At 35.5% G+C, this 25,818-nt stretch overlaps 2 protein-coding genes across 3 annotated transcripts in view; one reads left to right on the plus strand and one right to left on the minus strand.

Moving 5' to 3' along the window:
* Nucleotides 1–10,377, minus strand: part of LOC145666784 (trehalose transporter 1-like protein) — a 55,117-nt gene extending 44,740 nt beyond the window's left edge. The window contains exon 1 of the mRNA XM_081734339.1: nucleotides 10,147–10,377. Coding sequence (XP_081590465.1) covers nucleotides 10,147–10,261 — 115 coding nt within the window. The 5' untranslated portion in view covers nucleotides 10,262–10,377. The remainder of the gene's footprint in view (nucleotides 1–10,146) is intronic.
* Nucleotides 1–25,818, plus strand: part of LOC145666785 (uncharacterized) — a 111,127-nt gene that overhangs the window by 21,165 nt on the left and 64,144 nt on the right. The window lies entirely within an intron of this gene.

The raw sequence follows: 25,818 nt of genomic DNA on the forward strand, positions 1-25,818 counted from the left end.
CACACTTTTGGCACTACATCTGGAGTATACGTTTAGTTCCGCTCAACACAGCGTTGATTCCTTTCTTTGACACTCGAAAATCTTTTGTCATACACCGTTTACTTATTTGACTATAATTATAATCAATGTCGGAAAGGGGTAATTTCCATTTATCTAATGCCTCTTTGGTTTGTGAAGAAACTTAATTTCTGTCGCGAGTCTTATCTATTTTATTTTTCATTAATTTTTATTTATTTATTTATTTTACAAATATGACTAAGGATATACTGAACCGTACCCTAGGGAAGCCCTTTTCGTGAATCAAGGATTGAAAGCGAAGTATTGTAAGAAAGATTTCTTTGTTGAAAGTAAAACGTAAAATATATTAACTGTAACGAAACGGTTAACGTTCTGAAGGCTATTCAGTTCAAGTTTACTGAAGGTTAGTTGAGTATGTTAAACATTCCATGAGAATTAATGCTTCAGCGACTTAAACTTGTTTTCACACGATAATAGCTAATTAAATACCTTGTTGAATCTTCAGGTATTGTTGCGTGATTATGCTTTTTGTCTTCTCCTTTTACTGTTGGAAATGTGATTATCGATTATATAACAGCTCACGATTAGCATAGTGCATGAATCTTTTGTCTTTAAGTGTGGACAATACCGTTACAAGAATTGGACTAAACGTTCACAAGGAACTTTGTATCTACGTCAATAAAGTATAAAAACAAAGATTACGCCATTCTGTTTAATGCAATTCTACGTATGTCAGGGACGGAGATATGGATTTGCAGACCTCGTAGCTGAAGGAGAAAGAAGGTTTCAATGATTGACGATGGCAGATTTGTGATTGCACCCTTTTCAGTACCGAGACTATATGGAGCGTTGACTTACAGTAATGTAATCCGAACCATCGAAATGTTTTCCAGTTTTTTAATGCTCTCCCAACAGAAATGAACTCGGGACTACGTGCACTAAAGATACACTACGCTAGCCACTACAGCATCAGCGAGGGCTGAAATTGTGCTAGTATAAGCTACGAATCGCCGGTTCTTTTACTTAGCATACTAATTTCTTTAAAACGAATAAACCCAGTTCTCTAAAGGAGTCCAAGCATTCAACGTATATAAAATTACAAATCCTATAACCCCCAATGCTCTAAACAATCCAGTCTTTCAACGAATGCAAAGTTTCAAATCGCGTAACTCCGGATTTTTTTTTTTTTTTAAAGAATTTCAAATTTGAATGAGTGCAAAGCTACAAATCCAGCAGCCTCAGATTCTCTAACTACACAATCCAATCCTCTAAGCTATAAAGCTACAAATTCCACAATCAATATTTGATTTTTTTTTTCAATATTCGATCCTTCAACGTATCCAAACCTACAAATCGCGTAGCCTCCGATTCTTTAGACAATCCAATCCTTCAATGAATACAAAGCTACAAATTCCGAAACCCCCAATGCTCTAAACAATCCAGTCCTTCAACGAATGCAAAGTTACATATCCCGCAACCCCCAATGCTCTAAACAATCCAGTCCTTCAACGAATACAAAGTTACAAATCCCGCAATTCTAGATTTTTTAAAGAATTCCAAATTTTATCAAATGCAAAGCAAAAAATCCCGTAATCCCAGATCCTCAAACTACATAATTCAATTCTCTAAGGAATGTAAAGCTATAAATCCCACAATCAATCCTTGATTCTCTAAACTATTCGATCCTTCAATGTATCCAAAACTACAAATACCGCAACCCCCAATGCTCTAAACAATCTAGTCATTCAATGAATACAAAGCTACAAATCCCACAACCCCCAATGCTCTAAACAATTCAGTTATTCAATGAACACAAAGCTACAAATCCCGCAACCCCAAGTGCTTTAAACAATCCAGTCATTCAATGAATACAAAGCTACAAATCTCGCAACCCTCAATGCTCTAAACAATTCAGTTATTCAATGAACACAAAGCTACAAATCCCGCAACCCCAAGTGCTTTAAACAATCCAGTCATTCAATGAATACAAAGCTACAAATCTTGCAACCCTCAATGCTCTAAACAATTCAGTTATTCAATGAACACAAAGCTACAAATCCCACAACTCCCACTGCTCTAAACAATTCAGTTATTCAATGAACACAAAGCAACAAATCCCACAACCCCAAGTGCTTTAAACAATCCAGTCATTCAATGAATACAAAGCTACAAATCCCGCAACCCCCAATGCTCTAAACAATCCAGTTCTTCACAGAATACAAAGTTACAAATAATCCCGCAACTCTATATTTCTTTTCTTTTCTTTTTCTTTTTTTTAAAAAAAAAGAATTTCAGGTTTTAACGAATGCAAAGCTACAAATCCCCTAACCCCCGATTCTTTAAACTATCCAATCCTTCAACGAATAGAAAGGTACAAATTCCGTAGGTTTTGATTTCTCTGTAATGCTATATGTTTTAATGTAGTATATTTCAATTGGTGCACTATGTAGTACATATATAACTAACTATCCATTGTTGTTAGGGTATATTCTCCAACAGCATCTCTACTGGAATGAAAGGAAAATAAGTGTCGGTGATTTCGCTGTATTACCGACAATAGGGACACCATGCGGCGCAACTTTCTATCAATAAAATTTACAGTACGGTAGTAACGACACATGTGGCGCATTTATGAAGCTTTTGCTTCCACCAGAATCGATGACGATATTCTCAATGCTTCACAGGTTAGTATACATCTTGTTCTAATTTAAGGACTAGAAATGCAGTTACTTGAAAATAATTTACTGGTCCAGTTGCTGATGTTAATGTTATAGATGGAGTGAACAAATAGCACACTTGCTAGTGAAGCCAAACCTGAACTGGCTCACTACTGCAAAGCTGTCTTAAATTGATGGCGTGATTTCTTTCATGAGACATATACATTGTTACTCCACTGTTTCTCGAATCGAAAAGCTGCGAGCGGATGAAGTTACTTCTGTATATTTAATGACGGAATACTATTACTTGATGTGATGTAGTGTTGTAGTCTTAAATTGCTTATGCAAGACGGTGTGTCACCTCTTTATGTAGAAACCGTACGCAACTGGTTGGATGTTTCTCAGACCAACGTTGGAAGAGAGGAGCTGTGCAATGTGTACTACGTTCATTTAACCTCAACCTCATTGATTTTGCCGTATAAGGAAATATGAAACCTTATTTGCATGCAACGAAAATCCTAACTGAATTATATCAAAAGAGGAAAAATCACTCCAGATATTTCCATGTTCAGAAATCAAAGAAATTGTGAAATATTTGAGCAAGGGTTTTTTGAGAATAGTGATGGAAACTGGACTACGTTTCAGATTAATGTTCTGTTCAATGTCCTTCCATGCATTCGGACTTTAGAACCACCCTGCAGTAACTACTATATAAGGAATTCAGAGCACAAGGGAATCATGTCCTATTGTCAAAGTTGTGAGAAAAGCAGACATGAAGTCTGTATGGTATGCTTAAAATACGTGGAAAAGTTCTGTTTTTATTATCATTATTATTACAAAAGTAATTTGAAACTGTTAAGAGCTGAAAGCAGTTTTAGATAGAGATGTAATAAGCCCAGATGAAATTGTCCAAAATAACCAAAAAATGGATTTGATTTACTTGTGCACTAAATGCGCCATATATTGGAAGTAAATTCGTTATGTAAAAGCTATCCGGAAGGAAGCGTATTACAGTAAAGAAATAACAAAAGCATGGAATTAACAAACAAGATCGCGAACTAGACCTTGGTGTAACCATCACCTTTGCGTTGAATGTGCAAGGTCGAACTGCGGTAGTATGGAAGGACTTCTCACGCAACAGTCAGTAACTGTTAGATGATACTTCAAGATATTGTGTATGGAATTGACGCACTCAACATGACATGAAGTTATTTGTTTATTTATTCTTTGTATGGTTATGATAACATTTTCTTTTTCTTGTTACTCTAACCTCGGTTTTCATACATCAGGATGTCAATGGAGCATTGTCTTTTAGGAAACCTTCTATACAGATCCATAGAAAACAGGGGCGGATCCAGGGGAGGGAGATCGGGGTGATCGCCTCCCCCCCAGAAGAGGAAACTTTCTATTTTATATATATAAAGAAAACCCATTCCAAAGTTTGAAGCCCTTAAAAGTAGCAGTATGACAACTCACCGTTCCCCCCCCCCCCCCTAGAAGTCGTTCCTGGATCCGCTCCTGATAGAAAAGGGTAGGTTAAGGATTCGAATCAGAATTTTGTTTAACGTACTATCCCGGTGTTTTGCTGTTGTTGATTGATTTGGAGTTTTGCGTTCCTTTCAGCACCGATACTATTAGACGTGGTCCTACAGTGTAACGTGGGGTTTCGAATCAAATTAGCTCCCACAGGAAATCGAACCCGAGTCACCCGTTCCGAGTTTTCTTTTGTAAAGATAAAAGAAGATTGATTCATTGCTTTGTATGTTCTTTGTAAGTAGCAAGGCTACAGTACATATGACGATCCCTACAGTTTAAAATGTGTTTGATACCACTTGGTGTATTAGATATTCTCTCACCAGGAATCGAACCCGGATCTTCATGCACACAAAAGCATCCCCGCTAGGCACTAGATCAATGAGGAGAGCAAAGACAAAGTAAGATCTAGGCAAATAGTAATTGTGGCAGGCATCACGATTCCTGAGTTTTTAAAAAAGAGTTTTAAGAGGGTCTGTGAAGAATGATACTTGATATTACGACAATATGTAATTAAAAATGAGCGTAACGACGTTTGAAAGCTAACTCTCTTAAACTGCTGCAACAATTTTGATGAGTTTTGGTCTATCAGTGGAGCTAGTTTCTAGCACATTTTCCGCAAGTGGCTAGAGTGAGTGAAGTGGATGACATTTAAAAATAATGAAAACGACCGATATTAGTGTCCAATCCATAGTTTTGATGTCGCTGTGATGAATAGTGACACTCTCGATGCTACTTAAGTTGAAATTCATCCTTTATCGGGATGGGGGCGAAAGGTGGAGGTGAGTAGGGGTAACATGTAAAAATAATTGAAAACAACTTATATTAGTGTCCGAACCATAGTTTAGCGTCGCTAAAATGAATAGTGACACTTCCGATGCCATTTAAGACCAAATTCATCCTCTATCGGCATAGGGGATGAGAGATACAGATAGGGATGGGGTGACGTGACGTCTAAAAGTAATTCAAAACGCCCGATATTAGTCTTTTGTCCTGTTTCATAAACATATTCTCACAGTGCGAGAAAGGGGTATTTCAAATAGTTTCAGTATTTTTTTAAAAAAAATATTTCATTATTCTTAATATTTCTTGATGTTCTTAATAATAACTTCTATGACATTACAAAGGAGGCGCAAGAGATAGGCTAGAATTCTTGCTTCTCAATAAGGAGGTACTAGATTCCAATCCTGACTGAGATCTTTCAGAAATTTTCTTCAGTCTAACCAAATGAACAACGAAATGAATGAAATGAAATGGAATCTAAGTTTTACGTTCCACGTTATGCCGGCTAGGCTAAAGGAGACGGGGATAATGAGAAATGAATTAAACGGTGGAATGAAAAAAGTGGAAGGAAATGGAAGAACCCCGAGAAAACCCACGCACGCGATGTTTGTCCACCAAAAGGTTCACTTGGCGCGAGCTGGGATCGAACCAGGGACCCCATGCACCAGAGGTCAGCGCTCTACCACTGTGCCACCTATTAAGATTTTTTCTTATAATAACTCTCTGTACTAGTTCATAGATTTGTATTTCTTTCCGTCTAAATGGTTACTCGTTTTATTTGATGCCTGGCTTTATTATTATTATTATTATTATTATTATTATTATTATTATTATTATTATTATTATTATTATTATTATTATTATTATTATTATTATTATTACCAGTAGATCATGTTTACTAAAACCCTGCCGTAATAGTTATTGAAACTCATCAATCCGTCCCTTATTTTGACTATTTTTATTTGGCAACCCTGGATGGAGATCCTAAAGATGAAACATGTCCAAAAATGATCAAAAAGTGGACTTAATTACCTCGTTCACTGAACGCACCGTATTTGGAAAAGTTATCAATACTAGAATGGTTGAGAAACTCTACATATCTTAACGTTTAATGAACGATAGAACCAGAAACATGGAACATATAACAAATCGATATATTTCATAGAGCTGAACAAATCATATGGGTAAGTTTAAATTCTTATGCGTAGTTTTCGAGAAAAAATGATTTTATGTAAATCTATAAAAATTAATAACTGTCCGAATAACTACGCTATTGTTAAGATGCCACATCCTTATTAAGCATTTCATTTTGTGACATTAACAAGAAGACACTACACGGTGAGTTTAATGAGATAAAATCCAAAATTATGAATATCTATTGAACTTTAAGTTTTATTTACATGCAATATTTCCACAAGATCAGATATTTATATCAATCGATAAATCACAACGAGTTAAGTTAAATGGAAATGTTTGAGAGAAGAACATCGTGATAAATAAATTTTTAATGTTCTAAAAAGTATGTTTGTTCGATGTCAATGATAATTGATAATTTATATTTTCTGCTGGAACAGATTGTTTATTTAGGTTTTGTACACGTAAAAAAAGTTAAGTAGCAGATTGTGTGAGATTGTTATCTTCTCCTAACTAACACGCATGCTACTTGTAAATAAACAGCTCAAACACATAAAGTTTATTACTGACCGTAACAATTTATATATGCATATATAGTATTTCTTTTCCCTACGATACGGTGACTCGGTGATAGAGTGCTTACCTCTGCTGCATGGGATCCCTGGTTCGATCACTAGCGAAGTAACTTTATGATAACATCGTGTCCGTGGCTTTTTCTCGGAGTACTTCCTTTCCTCCAATATTTTCATTCCACCAATTCTTCCCATTATCATTCATTTGCCTTAATCGTCATCTCCCTTAGCCTCAAGGACATAATCGTGGGATGTTAAACTCAAAGGGCCTTATGCAGAGACATTCTGACGATCGATTAGTGTCATACTAAAGTGTTCTACTAACATATGTTTCCTGCAGTAGTCATGCCTTTAGTATGACGCCAATCATACGTCAAAACGATTCTGCACAGGCGGAAAGATTTCTTTTATTCTCATTTTTCTTTTTCCTACTTCAATGACACGTTATTACAAAAAAAAAAAAAAAAATCAAGAATTTATGCATTGAAATGTTTCACAACTACACAACACTACGTTGCAATAAAATTCGCTACGTGCTAGTAAAGTACTCTTATTTCTGAGGGTAGGAAGAAAATTTGAGAAACACCCTTGGATAACATTAGTGTAAAAATTGGTCGTCGATTGGGATGATGAACGGACGAACAAGCATACAGAAATAACTTTTTCGTCAAGTACGAAATATTTAAACATGTAAATCCTGTCAGTGCTTGAAAATTAAAAAAAACAAACACACATCGGTCGAAAAGGAAAATAGTTTGAGAAATTCCTTCGAAAGAAGAGTGGTTTAAGATAAAGTTAAATGCCGGAAACTAGAACCGAACTTCGTATTTCTGGCTTCAGATAGATAGATATGCTACAACTATCACTATACACAACATTTTGTTGTTGCTTATGATCATCTTATCGTTTTAATTTTATTATTTCTCCACCATAAGTCGGCAAATTACACAAACTTTCCGAAATTTTTGTTTTGTATCTGGCCTCATTTTTCAATGCCATTTTAATTTATCTCTACTTCGAATGATGTTCCATTTATCCACGACTTTTTATATATTTTTTTTAGAAGTAGAGCTAGCTTTTTTTTAGGTGTCCTATGTGGCGATATTGCAATTCTCTAATATAAAGAACTGGTTTGTCGGTTTGTTTGTTTGTTAAAGTTGAGCTCGCTCGTGGTCAAGTGGTTAGGGTACAAGCATTTGGTGTGCGAGACCCAGGTTCGATTCCCGACGGGAGCTCACGTGGTTCGAATCCACGTTAAGCTATTGGTCTACGTCTCATATAGCCTCACTACTGAAAGGGACGCTGAAATCAAATCCAGTAAAGTCAAGTTTGCCTAAGTTTAGCGTCTGTTTTTAGTATCAAGGTCACATGAGACATAGATGTACAGTTTGAGGTGGAATCCGAAGCACTAAAATGCATGTTCAAACTTTAATGCTCTTCCACTGGGAAGGAACCCGGGACCACATGCAGCAAAGGCGCTCTCTCTAACTGCTAGGCCTACTACCTCTTCGTTTAAATTCGCTTCAACCGGGAAACTTGTCTGAATGGACTTCCAACTAGTCTTATTCAACATTCTACTGAATTCAACACGACAGGGACACGAACACAGAAACTTCGAGAATATTTAAAAAGGTACATGTTCTCCAATAGGACGCAAACCTAGACCAGCTGAGAGAGTGTTATACTCAGAGTCAGAAGCTAATTCAGATCAGAATTATGAGAACTATTGTCTAATTTCAGCCACTCTTTTCTTTTCAAAGTGAGAATATACTCATTTTAAACGTAGCACTGTGTTTTATATGGATCTATTGTTCGTGATGAATCTATACATAGTGTGTAAGATACACTTAAAAAAATAATTTCCCTCAAAGTAAAATAAATATATTTAAACTATTAAATTGAATCACAGTTTACTTATACAACATAGATTAAGATTACAAAATCTTAAAAGGTAATTTAGCACCTTAAAACTAAGAAATAACATTTTTTTAAACATACAAAGTGAATACTAACACATTGTGTTGCGGTATTTTTTGCTGAATTGTCCAATTTTATGATAAATACTATGCTAAGATATAATAATAATAATAATAATAATAATAATAATAATAATAATAATAATAATAATAATAATAATAATAATAATAATAATAATAATAATAACAAGAAGAAAAATAAGAATAATAGTGCGTTTTTCGTGTGTGTCTGAGTAGTTTGCTCCGTGGTTTAGATACAAGACGTTCTGGGTTCGATCTCTGATGGAGGTATATGGTTTTCGTTGTTGATCTGATATTGCGAGATAACTAGGGGAGCTACTGAAATCAAGAACTTTGTGTACTTCGGTATAGCTTAACTGATGTGTGACCACAGGTCATCCTTCTAAAAACTTGTTAACACACTACACGCCTTAGTGGGATGTAATAATAATAATAATAATAATAATAATAATAATAATAATAATAATAATAATAATAATAATAATAATAATAATAATAATAATAATAATAATAATAATAATAATAATAAACTAAGATCTATTCACACAATCATTGTTAGGATCAATACATTTTCTTTATATTTTGTTTTAAGAATGCACAAAACACTCTCTTTCAACCAATGATAAACAATCATTAAATAACTGAGGTCATGAGTTCGAATTCTGGACTCTCATATTTTATTTAATTTACATGGAAAGTATTTGGAACACGCTCAAACATACACTCTATTTGAACGCATCTCAAGCATGCAGAATGAGCGCCCTTATGGTGAAATAGTTAACATTCTATCCTTTAATTTGGAAGACCCAAGTCCGGTCCCCAGCGTTGTATTTATTTATAACTCACGCTAAACTTTAGATTCACATTCCATATAGTCTCAGATGAAAACATGATGTTACACTTGAATATGGTAAAAGAAATCAAGTCTGCGAAAGTACGGCGAAAACAAATCTTCATGTTCTATTTGGACTCGGACTGAGAACTTTTAATTTCTGAAGTTAAACCAATCGTTTTCCAAAGTTGTTTAGTTGGTTTGTATGGAGCTCAATATTTCTTTTCAGCCTCGAGCCTATATGAGACATGAACCTACAGCTAACGTGGGATTCGGAACGATATTAACTTCCACTGGGAATGGAATCCAGGTCTCCTACACCGAAGGTGCTTATAAACAATATATTCAAAACTGAAGTGTATTTGGCTGTCATTTCGTTCATACTATTGGTATAAGAAAAAGAACTGTAAACATTTCCGAATGGTTCGATTCCCATTTTATACCATTTTACATTACCCTGAAAGGCATAATAGGTGAGAAAAAATGAATTACAAATTTAAAATTGAGTGCGACCGACAATAACTTCCGGTTGATACAAGAGGAAGTAAATAACTAAAAAAAAAAAAAAAACTTTTTCTGACGTTTTTCTTCAAAAATTATTAAATCTTGTATGTACTTACTTTTCACAATTGTTCCGTTCTTTTGAAAAACTGAATGGTTAGACATAGTTCTTCCGTTCTCGAGTATGTCCATTGGGATTGGCTGTTTGTCGTGTTTTGGAAACAGAAGATCCATTGAAGCTTAATTTTGTATCTCACATTGACCACAGACCTTGTTTTGATTACCTCGAACTCGTACGATAACCCAATACAAAAGTGTACGAAAGAATATATATGTAAGTGTATTTGTATATACAGTATATATATATGTTTATATAGTATGGTGGCGCTCACGTCAGTCGCTGAATCCCGGAAATGGTTTTCAAGTGAACCATCTTTCCAGTTATATATCTGGAAATTCCCCCCGCTGATTGCGAGTTGCTCCGCCCTCTAGTTTTCAGTGTTAACGTCTCTGCTTTCTTCCAGCAGTTCTTTCCCGAATCGGGAAAAAACAAAAGGCATATGAAAACCTTTCACTCTAAGTGAATGAGTATTTACTTACAAGGACACAAAAGTTTTCGCGTTGCATGTACTTTTTTTTTTTTTTTTGAGACAATTATATATATCTGATTCACACGAATAAAATTATGACCTTGAACCAATGAAGCAGTTGAAATTAGTCGCGCGTATGGATAAGAGTGTTTAATAAAATTTCTCAGGTTGATAATCTTTCTTTTTTCTCTTTATTTCAAAGTTCAGTAGCTGCTAAATTGCATATTCTGCCTTTGTGATTGATTTGTGAACAGTGTTATCAATATATATCAAACCAATTAATTGATCAAACATGATCTGCAATCTTGATTTTGTTTTCAACGTTCATTTGTTTTCCGTTATATACTATATAGTGCTTTATGCTGGTATTTCAGGTTTACTCAACAAAATTAACCTTGAGTTAACTGCGTGACGATCTGTATTAATGATAATTGTGGAAGGATTCACACATCACAGTGGTAAAACAAGAAAAAAGATATGTATGATTCAAGTTATTCTATTGTAATCCCATAAAACCAGACAGTATACTTTTGCTTTACAATATTTTATTGTAATCTGATACTTTAAAGAAGTTACTACGCTCTTTCAGTCCTAAAATGGCCTCCCATATCTATTTATCTATTTATCTATTTCTCTATCTATCTATCTATCTATCTATCTATCTATCTATCTATCTATCTATCTATCTATCTATATCTATCTATCTATCTATCTATCTATCTATCTATATATATATATATATATATATATATATATATATATATATATATATATATATATATATAAGTTATTCTTTATAATTGATCATTATCACCGTCTCCTTTAGCCTAACCGGCATAACCGTGGGACGTAAAACTCAAAGATTTCATTTCATTTTCTTTATAATTGATTCTATCATACAGGAGAACTCAGATCGATTCCCAGTGAGAGTAGACGTGATTCCGATTTCGTGTTAACCTTTACCCCAACAGCAGCATTTCAGATTTTGCTTGGGAGGGCGATAATTCGGTGCTATCTCAGTTTGCGAATATATAAATTTGTAAAAGTTACAGAAAAAATACCTAGTGTTATATCAAAAGAGGAATATATGTACAGATCTCATCTCTGACATCCATAATAATTTTAAAAATATAATCCAAAGTGTATGTTTCTAAGCTCGTAATAATCCATAAGGAACCCATAATACATTAAATTTATATGTGAATGCAGTGCGTTCAGTCATGATCCGTAACGATAACGCTGTCTAACATAAGGATACAGTAACATGAGGAACAATATATATTTCGACTATTCTTGCTTACATACAGACTCACCGTTCTTGATGCACCTGCCTGGCCTGGCCCCAGTAGCTTATCCCTGCACCGACTCGGTTAGATAGGATTCGTGTTTTCTATTGGCTACATAGTACAAGTTGGTTTGTGTTTTTTTGCTCTGTAATTTTTGTTACTTATGCCCGGACGCTGTATTTATATTCATAATGGTTAAATCCTTCTAAAGTGAATCTGTACCCAGGGTACCCAGGAATGGAACTCGTCCCACAAGAAATAATTCATAATGTAGTAGGAGAGTATTTTCTGATTAAAGAAGTAGACCTATGTATTACTTGAAGTTATATATGTAAACTGGAATACCACGCAAGATTCTCCACCGACATAGAAGTTTCACGTATTTTATTAACGTATTAAAATACAATTGATTAAAAAAAATGTATTGCTCAAGCTCAGGGGAATTATTGCCCCTGTCCTTCCCAAATGATGTCTTTGCTTTACATTCACGTTTCGTATACAATGTTTGCTCACACCATTTGAGCCACCACGTATTTTGCGAACTTCAATTTTTAAACGATTATTTTGAACTATATTTTCTACTGTATTTTTGCTCCGTATATTTTACGCTTTTTTTCAGTTTGGTATGAGTTTTCCTTCCTTTAATATTGGTACTTGTCTGTTGATTTATCTACAGATAGTTTTCGAATTGGGCTAGTATGAACCGGTATGGCATCCGGTAGTAAATAAAGATACCAGAAAGCATACCGGATTGCAAGCTGATCCGATTGCACAATGAACTACGCAGTTTCAATAATGGATACCCATAAATATCTCCTACTCTATTAAATTTCGAATCATTGACGGATCCAAGGGAGAACGGATAAGACAATCGCATCTCCTCAAAGTATATTCTAAGTTCATTTGATTTTGCGATACGTAGACCCACTTTTATTTTCACACACAGAGCTCGAATATTGCTGTGTGGCAGGGCACCATGGTAAGTGAATATACAAGTCAGATGTCTAGCTAATTTAAGTCAAAGCATATAGGATTATGTATTAAATTGAAATTATACTATTGTGTCCCTTGATTTTCGAAACATGCGTCTATATTAGAAGAAAATTTTTCGAGCATCTTTGATGTATATATACAGGAGAGTTTGATAACAAGCCTTGCTATTTGACTAGATGCACTTTCTACCTCCAAGTTATTCCTCTTCGGCTTTTTATTTATAAAAAATCGAACAATGCATGTCTTACCACATTCTGGTTCTCTGTATAATACGACAGAAAAACGCATTTCATCTCGATTAATTTATTTCCATTTTTTCTTACTTCGCTTAATCCGATGATATCCCAGTTGATGATTCTCACGACAGAAATTTCGTAATGATCAGTTTTAATAGCAACGTAGTCTGTAACTCGAAGCATTCTTAGCACTCTCTAGGGATGCGCTCGAGTCGAGACATGTCTCGAATCTCGACTCGACTCGACTCGAATTCGAGTCGAGATTCGAGTCGAGACACACTTTGTAAAATTCGAGACGAGTCGAGACAAACGTATTTCTCGACTCGAATTTTCGAGTCGAGACACGAGTCGAGTCGAGACGGCTCTTAAAAATCTCGACTCGACTCGAATGTCTCGAAAATCTTTCTATAATTTTTAATATTATTTTGAAGAAAGTATTCACTCAGAAACAGCCTTGAAACCAATTCCAGTTTTTATTCCTTTAGAAAGGTACAGAACGCATAAAATTAATTGTTAATCTTTAAAGATCAAGATTTAATTTTCAGCTCAATTCAGTTAATTAGAACTAATAGTTAATGTCGTTGTATTTGGTTGTACTGTAAATATAATGATAATAATAATAATAATTGATTATCTAGTTTGTATAAAACTATTATCCGTAGTCTAAATCTAGTTTGTATAAAACTATTGCGATAGAGTGAACTTCATAAATTCTCTGAATGAGCAGTTGGTAGTCTATAGTAATTTAGCATAGTTATAATTATTGTGTTTTCGTTCCCATGAACGCAATAGGGTTACGTAACTTCTGGATTATTCGCTTGCCCAACTATTCTGAGGCTTTAATATGTTGCAGCATATCACGAGCTACGGATAATATATAATGTAACATTTGTTGTACATCACATATTATGATACGAGACTATTTTACATAGTATATCTTATCTAATATAAATAAAATAAAGAGTTTGTTTGTGTGTTTGTCTGTCTGTCTGTGCGACCTGGGGACCAGACGAGTGGACTGAGAGTTCCCAAAATTTGGTCACGGGTACCTTAGTTCAGGCCCCAGATCAAGACGAAGCGTTTTTTTTTAAATTTCGAAACAAGGGGGTCTCGGGGGGGACGTTTACTGGGACCGACCTGGGGACCAGACAAGTTGACCGAGAGTTACCAAATTTTGGTCACGGATACCTTGGTCCAGGTCCCATTCTAAGGCGAAGCGTTTTTGTCAAAATTGGAACCAGGGGGTCTCAGGGGGGCGTTTAGCGAGACATGTAGTAAAAGTAATCCAAATTGATCGACATTAGTGTCAAATCCATAGTTTTCACGGTCGCTGAGATCAATGGTGACACTTCCATCAGCGATGACTTGCAAATTCAGCTACTACTGTATGCGGGCCGGGTGTCAGCGGGTGAGGAATACCAAGACATGTATAAATAGCCCATATTGATTGATACTAGTGTCAAATCCTTAGTTTTCGCGGTCACTGAAATGAATGGTGATACTTCCACATGTGTTGACTTCCAAATACAGCCCCCACGCGAAGAATGGGTATATTAAGCTAGTATTACAATAAGTGGACTGCTTGGATGCCAAGAACTAGTACAGATAAGTACCATCCACTTCTATGAATAGGTATTTTTTAAAAGGATTTTTGTAAACACTAAGTTATAAAACAATGAACTACATACAGTAGTTATGGTTTTGGTTCCCAACATAAAATAAATATGGATTGTTCATGAGATATTGAACTTCAACTTTCACTGCTGGAAAATTTCAATTTTGGAGTTAGGCCACTTGGCATCAAAGCAGTTCACTGTAAGATAAATACATTCCGCACATTAGTAACATAGTTGTTCAGGGGCCTTCGATTTCCATCCTCTCAAATGAAAGCTGAATGATTGCTTGATACATGCTGACTATATATAGGAGAAATAGTGTATTAAGTTTTCGAGCTTTGGTGCGTATCCGTATTTACAATCTGATATAACTTTAAGTTCACACTCAAATCGAGCTAATTGTTTAATGCATTTCGAAAGCTTTTGTTTTTATGCAGCTCATTAAGGAAAATCTATTTCATAATCGTAACATTTATGTACTAAGAAACTATGAACGTAAAGTGGACTCGACCTAGCCCCGTGGCTGCTGTGACTCAGTGGCACAGCTCTCACCCTTGGTGTGTGAGGACTCTGATTCTGTGTGTGTGTGTGTGAACTCCGCGGCTAGTGTATGCGTACAGAGTCGGAAGAGATATGTATTGTTTATACTACTTACAACGTTACCCCCCACATAAAATATAAATTCACCCTTTCTCCCTTCTCTTTTTCGAATACAATGAACCGACTCTTTTGCTGAAGAACGATGCTAAAAGAAAATTGAAACATCTGTGTCTAAACTTTCTTTGAAGCGCAGTCTTTTGTATTTGTAAGGTTTTGCGAGTGTTTTCGAGATAGCCAAATTTTTACCATGGACTCCTGCTGCGAACTGACCGTGAGTAAACACCCGATCTCGCTGTGCTCAATTTCTCTCGCACACGTGAAATGTGTTTGTTGTTTCCAAAACAAATAGGAAGTTACCTTGTGCTTTTGCATTTCTGCACGCACACAGGTACCATTGTTGTTTTAATGATCAGAAGAAATATCAAAACCATCCGATATATATGATACAAAACAGCTAACAGAGGGAGGCAAAGATAAAAGTAGGCCTATACCAAGTTTTCCGCGTGGTACCATTATGGAGAATAAATATTTGATAAAGTCACGTAGATGAGCTTAAACCTATTCCATCTGTTCTTATAATTTTTCTGGTCTCATCAATTTCTCAGGAGAATACGTATAACATATGTCCAAATTCCATATATACTCTTTCTAAACTAATGAGTAAACTCATTAAGAACACCAACTGATATCAATAAACAGGAAAGAAAACAATACTTTATACTTCTATCATTTGGTACACATCTCTATGAAGCACAGCTTGTTTCTTTTTGAAATAGCTCCTTCGTGTCACAGCTGTGGTTAGTTTTATTTTGTGTTAGGATGAAAGAGAGAAATGCAACATTTGCTTCGAGGTGAAGTTATATATATTATTAAGATGAGCGGTGATAAGCGAGGTTTAACAAAGAGTGCCTTTCGGATGCACAATTTAACGGGTAGTTGCAGTCCGTGTTGAGAATCGAACCAAAGCTATGTAAGACATGTTAATATTGAGCTCTTTTGTGGTAAAAGTGAACTTCAGAAACACACAAAAGACTTGAAACATCAAGCTAATGTAAAGCAATTGAAAAATAGCCTACCTATCGCTGCATCTTTTCTGTGGCTAGAAACATGCAGTGTGTAGCAACAAGAATCGTGTTAAGGACTTTTTTTTCGAACATAACATTCCCTTCCACACCATAAAAGACAATATAATGTTTGTTAAAAGAAAGTGCACATAATATTTTTAAATTTTGTTTGTGATCCTATCATGCATAATTATAAATAATGCCTTTCATACTTCGAGAATGAGTTCAACTATACGTCATGGCCCCTCTAAAGCGTGGCCGCGGTGGCTCAGTGGTAGATCGTTCACCTCTGGTGCTTGGGGACCCTGGTTCGATCCCAGCTCGTACCAAGTGAACTTTGTGGTGGACAAACACCGTGTGCGTGGGTTTCCTCGGGGTTCTTCCGTTCCTCCCACTTTCTTCATTCCACGATTTCACTAGTTTCTCATCATCACCCCTCTCCTTTAGCCTAACCGGCATAACCGTGGGACGTAAAACTCAAAGATTTCATTTAATTTTTTCCCTCGAAAGCGATATCTTTCAAAATTATTTATTGTTAGATGTTGTAAATTTACGGTATCTATTTTAGTGGACGGGAAATTTTGCATCTAATCGGATAATTTCATGGCTTCTAACAGGAATTCGCAGTTACGAAATTTGCATCACTGTCTTTTGAAAGGATGCCTAGAAAAAATACTACTAGAAAATAACTGAAAACACAAAATGGATTTGATAGCCAAATTCAAGACATCTTCGTGCGTCATCATTTTTCTTTAAATATTTGTATTTAGTATTAAATTAGAGTTTAGTGTCCCTTTCAGCATCAAGGCTATATGAGACGTGAACTTACAAATTAACGTGGGTTCAGAACCACAGGAGTTCCCATCGGAAATCGAACCTAGGTCTCCCGCACCAAAGACGCGTACGCTAATCATATGGACAAGGGTGTTCGATATTTAGTAATGTGTACATAAAGTTGTGAAATTGCGCTTGTATAATGGAGTGCAATTCCTTCTACTGACATAAACCTTCACAATACTTAGCTGGACAAAGTATCTTTAAAAAGAAAATGTCACTCTTTATGTTTCAGTTCCTGGTTCGACTGAAGGATGGAACAAATTGCAATGAGCGTTTTTGGATCCTACTTTGTGTAGTTGATTCATCATAAACTTGGTATTTGATACGGATATGAACTATTACACTTATTTGGTGTTTATTTCTAAATAATAAGTCCTAATACAATTTCATAAAGTTGTAATTCTTCTTTAGTTTGTATCACTTTACACAATGACAAATCCAAAAGGTGTGTTGTATCGGTGCAGTACCAGTTTTTCACGTTTTTCAAAATGTTCCAAAACCCAAAGAATAATTTTTAATTTCTGATATTTTAGTCGTCACAAATTACAATTTTATAATGTAGTCAATGTTTATAATTACTGGGCAGTTGGGCGTTTAAACTAATGACATCATAATAAAGTCAAAACCCTAATTTTGAGTTGAATTTATTCTGATTTTAACGTCCCGTTCAGCAGCGAGGCTATGTGAGACGTGGACCTACTGATTAACGTGGAATCCGAACCTCATGAACTCCCACCGGGAATCAAGCCCAGGTTTCCCACGCCAAAGGCAAGTATGCTAACCGTTAGCCACGAAGGAGCTCCACCATAATTTTAGTGGGCGATAAGAAATATCTCGCCAGTGCTTTTACAATAAATAAAATTTTATAAGTATTAAAGAATAGTGGTAAGAGATTTTATAATAGCTCTTTTATTTATGAGATATGAGTATTTTGAAAAGAAAAAAAAAAACAACTAAAGAATAGGTTGGCGGAACCACAAAAGACTCGTAAAATAAACTTTCTTATAAATACATACGCACCTTACTCTCCTTTTATAATTGCTATGCTTACGTTCTCCATAAAAACAGAAATTCTCTTTTAGTGATACTTTACACAAGATCATGAAGTGGGTTCAAATTTAATTAAAGGCAAAATACAATACAATAATCCACAAATATTGCCTCAAGTGAGTTTAAAGATTTCTAAACACTAGTGCGAAACCGGGCTCTGCCGTTGCGATCGATTTACAGGTCTTGAGACGAAAGTAAGAAGGGTCTTACGCACACAGTAAGTAAAAACAAGTAATATGCCGGTAACTTTCCCCCAAATGGGTGTATCTTAAAACTAATCTCACCATTATTTTTCTAATTAAATTCTAGCCCGAAATTATGTATCATATTACCCTATTCCCTTGACCTTAATTCAAAATGGCGGATTTCAAGATGGCTGCCATCAAGGTCATATCTACCATACGACTGCCCCCCAGGACTTATATGTATCCACATGGTTTTTCTTCACTTTTCTTCATTAACGCTCCGTTTACAAAGGGTAGTAAGGGACTTCTGTGGTAATCTCTAATAACCACATCACAACTCTTAAAAGTTATTAAAAAATATAGAAAACATGCACCATGGCAAAAATTTGTCATCACAAGTAATGATGCATACATGCCTTCTATCAGCAAAAAAAGTTTCATTGAAATTGGAGCCGGACATTTGAGTGATGTCCCTTGTGGGATGTGATTGAACGTGACGTCAGAACACATCGCCCCCCTTCCCGGAATTTACGGGAATTAGGTGACTGAGTGAGCACATGTGGTGCCAGCTCTCTCCAGCGACCTATCAAGGATCATTGCGTGTATGCCAAGACGTGTCGCCGTTTTTATCCATGCCAAAAGTCGACATACTGACAATTAGGTAGGTAGTCATGATGGTCTGGCTGATGTGTGCGTATATTTTAACTCGTACATTTTGTCTCGACTCGAATTTCGAGACGTCTCGACTCGAATTCGAGTCGAGTCGAGACAGAGACTGTCGAGTCGAGACACGAGTCGAGACAGAAACATATTTTCGAGTCGAGACACGAGTCGAGACAACATTTTCTCGAGACGAGTCGAGACAGGCTTAAATCTCGACTCGACTCGACTCGAATGCATCCCTAGCACTCTCTGCCCGCATGTGATTCTGAACGTCGTCTTGCCTAATCACAATTCGACTTTCGGAGAATGAGGACCTTTCTGCTTACCCTATCATAATTGCTGAAAGAGATTTTTAGCTCCATGTGCACTATTAATTAAATCTTTATGTTGTACCATGTAATAGAAAGTCCAATCCACACTGCTGGGAGGTATTAGTAAGATATTTTTGGTAGATCCGGCTAGTTTCTCATATCTTGAACTGAGAGGCCACGGTGGCTCAAGTAGAGCGTGTACAACCATCGCTCATCAAGTAGAACGCATCATCGCTACAAGATACCTGGATGTAGACTGAAATATTCTGAACTGTTTCAACACAAGAAGTTACAATCGAATAGTTTGGTGAAACTTTACTTCTGAAAATCAGAAAGCTTGTAGGGCGATAGAAACGTATGCAGAAAGGAAGAGTCTTCAAGAGCAGCGCAAGGTATTTTTGCAAATGAAAGACTGTTTTGCCACACTCAAAAAAGGCCATGAATATTTCAGAAGCTAACAGGGAAATCACAAACATTCTGATAGATACAGCTAGGAAGTTATGAAGTATTACGACGATATTAAGCTAATAGTGACAATGCGACATCTAAAATAGAATATGTGAAATTTCTCAAAGCAGTATGGACACACATAACGGAAGATATAAGATAGTTTGACAGCAAACTCGCAAGAAAATTAATTATATACAACATGGATCTTAAGGAGGTAAAGCAGAGCCTAAGCAATGGGCTTGTGTAAATCGAAGTGCTGAAAAGAGATGGCACAGCCACTATAAATGGTGAGCAATTGCTGAAAGAGATTTAACTATTCAGCAACAAATTATGTTCAAGTAATGAACCGGAAATGAAAGAAAGTGAAGATAAAGAAACAGAGATACCTCAGTGCTGCTGCAAGGAAGTTGAATTTGATCTGACGAGCATGAAATGAGGAAAAGGTTCACTGTAAACAATTACGGTCACATTTACTGACCGATTACCGTTAATTCTGGCTGCCAGCTAATTACCCTAAAATTTACGGTATTAGTGTTAAAGTTAAGGTGATATAGCATAAATTGAACCTTTTTATGGCTTATAACCATAAAGGTTACAGTAATACCGTAAATTTGAGACAAATCAGTTGACAGCCAGAATTGACGGAAATCGACCACTAAATGCGACAGTAATTGTTTGCAGTGTACGAGGAGATGGAGATATTATGCATAAAAAGTAAACTAACAAAGAACTGCAAAAATTCTAGTGTAACACTATTCAAAATGACTATCAAGTGATTGAGTTTTCTAGAAGTGAAGTGCCATTATCACGTGCTGCATTAAAAGGATACGAATTATACCTACGGACTTATAGATCTATAAATCTTCTTCCTGAGATTTATAAGGTCATTTTTTATTGTATTCTTTTTTGATTGATAAATCTCTGTAGATAATGCTCGCTCATGATACGAAATAGTTCGATCAACACAAGGAAAAAGGCTAGACATGGAAGCCTCTATTTGATCCGATGAGCAGAAAAATCAAAACACGAAAATTCTCTCTGAGACCAGTATTATCTTAGATCACAATCTTGTGCTATTTAAAGTGGAATTCAACTCTTAAAAAGTAAAATACAAAAGAGTATGACAAGACATTAGAAACTGAAATATTTAGAAGATTCGTTTCGAACTTCGAAGAAAAGTATTTATATTCAGAAGTAATAGAAATATTAGCATGCATATATATATATATATATATATATATATATATATATATATATATATATATATATATATATATATATATATATATATATATATATATATATATATATTTTACGCGTGTCGGATAAGGCTATGATATTGTTAATTGAGCAGAGATGAAAAGCATGAGTTATGGAAGAAATGCTTAGGAAAATATGGGAAAGAATCGGTTAAGCAATAAAACATACAAGAAATAGAAAAGTGATAACAAAACTGAAATAGCAAGTGGTGGGTGGATAGCGACCATTTCAGAAACGAGACTATATGAGACGTGAACCTACAGCTTAATGTAGGATACGTACCATAGTAATGCGTTCAAATTTTTAAGGCTTTCCCACGATAAATCAAACCCGGGATCCAGTATAACAAACGCTCATGCGCTGGTCCTATAGACTAGCAGGGAGAGCGTGTTGAAGTCGAAGATAGGCCTATAATCTATTACGATTCTAGTGTCCAGTGTCATTTCGCTGCATTACTTTAACACACCTATTGGATGTGCGGCATGTTGTTTGAGAACCAATGTATTTGTTGTATTTTAACCACCATTTAATGTAACAACTGTTATATTTCTGATAATAAAACTTTGTTATGTACCATATGTTTTAACTCTTAATTTTATAGAACTATAAGGAAAGTTGTTTAATGAGCTGTTTACTTGTGTGTACATTCAAGTTTATTTCAAGAATCTTCAATCTAATTATTAACGTATATATAGCAGTGAATAAAAAACTGGCAAAATTGTTCTAGGGGTCCTGGAGCTCCTAAAATTTTATGCATCTAAATTTTTGAAAGTTAATTTGAACTCCATATGCTAGAGCTAATGTATTACTATTCTCTAGGTTTCCTCTCGTATATTTTCAAGCTAACTACGAGCGTGGGTGGTTACTCGAAGTCATGTGTGAAAAAGCAATTTACTCATGTGAAAAGGAAGGTAACCTTAAGCTGTCGAGCGTGTTATTACTGTGCTTGAGGAATGTGATTGGAATAAATAGAAGATTGGTTTGGTTGCATGAAGCCAACGCCTTTTTTTGAGCATTAACTTTACATGAGACAGTATATACTGCTGAAAGTGGGATGTGAACTCTGGTTTATATTCGAAACAGAGTTTGTCCTACAGGGGATCGAACAAAGAAAAATAATAAGAAGGGAAGAAATACTATATAGATCTAGCTGATAATAATAAACAGAAATATCCTATGGTTGAGTGGCAGAGTGCTCACCTCTGGTAAGTGGGGTCCCTGGTTCGATATTCCCTGTAGAATTGGAAATAAAACAAGAAATAAGGTTTAAGGTTACCTCGTCTCATCTTGTATTTTTGTAGAAGTATTGTCTTTTCTCGATTCTTGAAGAGTTATTTCTCGTCTGGTCACGTTTTGTAAATTGATGCTCTTATTTTTCTCTTAATTTTATCTAGGAGTAATCATATCCTTCCATATCATGAGAAGTCCATGAAGGGTGTGATACAACACTCTTTAAAGCATATTTATTATTAGAGTATATTGTATAAAGATTTTGTTATCTTTAGCCGTTGACAAATACTCTTAATTATCTTTGTACAATCACTTTATACTTTTTATATAATGAATTACGTAACACTACAAACAATTTGAGATATAAGACTTGGGTGAATTAGTACTGCCCTCGAGACTGGTAGATTTTCCTGTCTCAGAAACGACTAGACATTTGTCTCATTCTCAAGCCAAGAATCACGATCAAATGAGAAATTTCTTGTCTCCTGGACAAAACTACCTACCAGGCAACGCACCAAGTGGACTTTGTGATAGACAAACACCCTGTAGTTGGGTTTACTCCCATTTCCTCCTATTTTTTTTTATCTCACTATTCAATATCGAGAAAACCCACGGACACGATGGTGCTTACCATAAACTCGCATGATACAGCCGCTGAGCTACTGTGTCCCATTCTTCAATTGTAGTTAATATCACAAGCCAATAGTATTTCCATCTGTACATGCATACGTGTTGTTTACTGTTTATATGATGTTAGGTTGTCTAATAGTCAGGCTGTCTTTGGAAGTCAAAATTGAGAATACATTTATTGTGATTTAAAATAACACTATAGGATCATACATGCACAACTTAGTTTCATGATCTTTTGCCATTTTTACGACATCAAAACCCTCGTCGCTACAAAACTTCTGTGGTTTCTGATTTTTAAAAAAGATGTGACACGTGATTTTCAGGCCTCTTTTGAAACTAATTTAACATAATTCAGGAAGTTCTGCAAAGACTAAGACATATGACAATTTGACAGTGCGAGGTCCGGGCTATACGGTAGATGCACTAAAAAGCTCCTATCGACGTTCCGTCAAGTTTTGACAAGCCGTTAAAAATGAATGCGGTCTGACGTTGTCAGAACTCTATACGACACTCTTCCTAATAACCAATTCCGGCCGTTTCTTTTCAATTTCTAGGTGCACTTTCGCTAATTGTCTACAATACAGGTGCGAGTCTATTGTAGTGCCTGGCGGCAGCAGCTCATGGTGCTGACCTCCAAACTCTACCAAACGCACAGTATAATCTTCCAGGGCGTCAGTGTGGATTTTAGCACAGACCGTGGAGTTTCTCCTTTCTTCGACAACGATCGGTTTCGCACATTGTTGTTATAAGTTATTAACTTTTCATTTCTCGTGATCAACCGCTTCAGAAATGGTTCGAGTTTGTTGTTTCAGTAGAGATTCACAAATTAAAATTTGATTGAGTAATCGTTTTTGAGGCTAGATTATATGGCATCTAAACGTGGAGTTTCTTTTTGTAGTTAGCTCTCTTCAAATGGTTTAACTATTCCGTGAATGATGTTGAGGTCATTGGCGATATTATTACTGATTACATGCCAGTCTTGCTCGACTTTTGCCAGAATATCATCAATTTTGCTGTGATTTGTGGTCCACTACGAGGAGCAACTTTAAACATCGAAATTTCCCGAATGAAATCAACCGAACCATCTTTTGACTGTTACATTTGAAACGTATCTTGTCCATAAGACGCACAAATGTGTTCACGGTCCTGCGCAGCATTTGCGCCTTTATCAAAATAAAATTTTAAAATATAGCGCAGTTATATGGAAGGTTTTATTTTCACGGCGTAATACCTTAACGTTTGATTGTAAGAATTCCAACGCTTTCATCGTATTTACTAGCTTAAACTGTCAGCTGTGGAGTTGTTTAAGCTTGGTTTCCTGCGACTCACATATTGTGTGGTTTGGGGTTCTAAAGGATAACATACACTAGCGTATTTTTCGGCGTGTAATTTCGGTCCTTAAAATGATGTAAATTTCGGTCCGTAAGGTGGCCCATACACCTAGCGTAAAAACAGGCCCGTAAAAGAAGAAGAAAAAGAAGCGGTCATTTTTCGTTCTTCCTCTTGCCCGTTGTTTGAGCACGCGGTCATTTTCCAGTTTATTCAAGTTGTTTGAAAAGGATGGATCTATCTAAAGCCATGCTTTTAAGCAGGTGCTATAAATATTGTGTTGCTAAGAAAACGAATAAAAAGAAAGCATAGAAAAAATAGAAAGATTTGGACCAGGAAATGGATTTGAGAGAGAAATACTCAGGGTGCGTATCACAATGATGATTTAATATAATTTGAACGAGCTTGATGTGTGGTTTCCTCTTATCTTCCGAAATCAGCGTATTGTTTGGAACTGCAGTCTACAAAAAATAAGATAGTAAAGGAGGGTAAAATCCACCCGAACACCCAAGTTTCCACATATACATACAAATCAATTGAGAAGTAGTAAGGGCGAAATCAACACCGTATAATTTTCTTTAATTTCGAATGATGTTAGAAGATAAGTTTCTAAACATAATACTTTTATAAAATTTCCAAGGGAAGGTTTTCGAATTTTCTTCCTGTACCCCAAAATAAAGGTAGTTTACTGATAGATGAAAATAAAAAGACAACCGCGATCTTGTCGGAAACAACTCTAACGATTCTGCTCATACATCAATATTTCATTACCACTTTTATTATCTGGTATAAGTTATTTCTCTGGTAAAAATTTAAAAAGGGTAGTTTACTCTTGCATGTGAGTTTTTTCGAGATATTTTCTCAAACACGAGTCAGTTAATTTTGTTCGTACTTCATAAATAAGTGGTTTATTAATAACCTGACAATATGTCATAACTAATTTTTCCTGAAAAGATCCACAACGGGTAGTTTACTCTTGAGGGAGAATTCTTTTTCGAATTTCTGAAAAAAACCCTTAGATGATAGTTCATATTTCATAAATAAATGTTTAATTAATAGCCGTACAACATGGAAACATCCACACGAAGCATTCTTGAACACGAGTTCCTATTGTGTTGAATATGTACTGTTTGTGAAAAATATACACTATCAAGTAGCAGATTATGTCAATTATGTCAATTCTCCTAATGGTGATACACATACTACTTATAAACATAGTAAAACGATTGAGTTGTTCGTGAAATAAAGTATTTAAATGACAAGTATTGAGTGTTACCGTAGATGCGGGCTACTTGGACCCAATTTTGCAACAAATTCGTTCTTTCAGCCTATTTTCATCCACGAAAACTCGAAAGTTATTGTCATAACCCATATTAAGTGGAACTACAGGCTTTATTGCATATATTGAAGACAGTTTTAGTTACATATATTGAAAACAAAGCACAGGCGATTATTGTAAAA

The sequence above is a fragment of the Thermobia domestica genome, chromosome 12, assembly GCF_964235325.1.
Source record: "Thermobia domestica chromosome 12, izTheDome1.hap1.1, whole genome shotgun sequence".
In the NCBI taxonomy this organism is placed as follows: Eukaryota; Metazoa; Arthropoda; class Insecta; order Zygentoma; family Lepismatidae; genus Thermobia; species Thermobia domestica.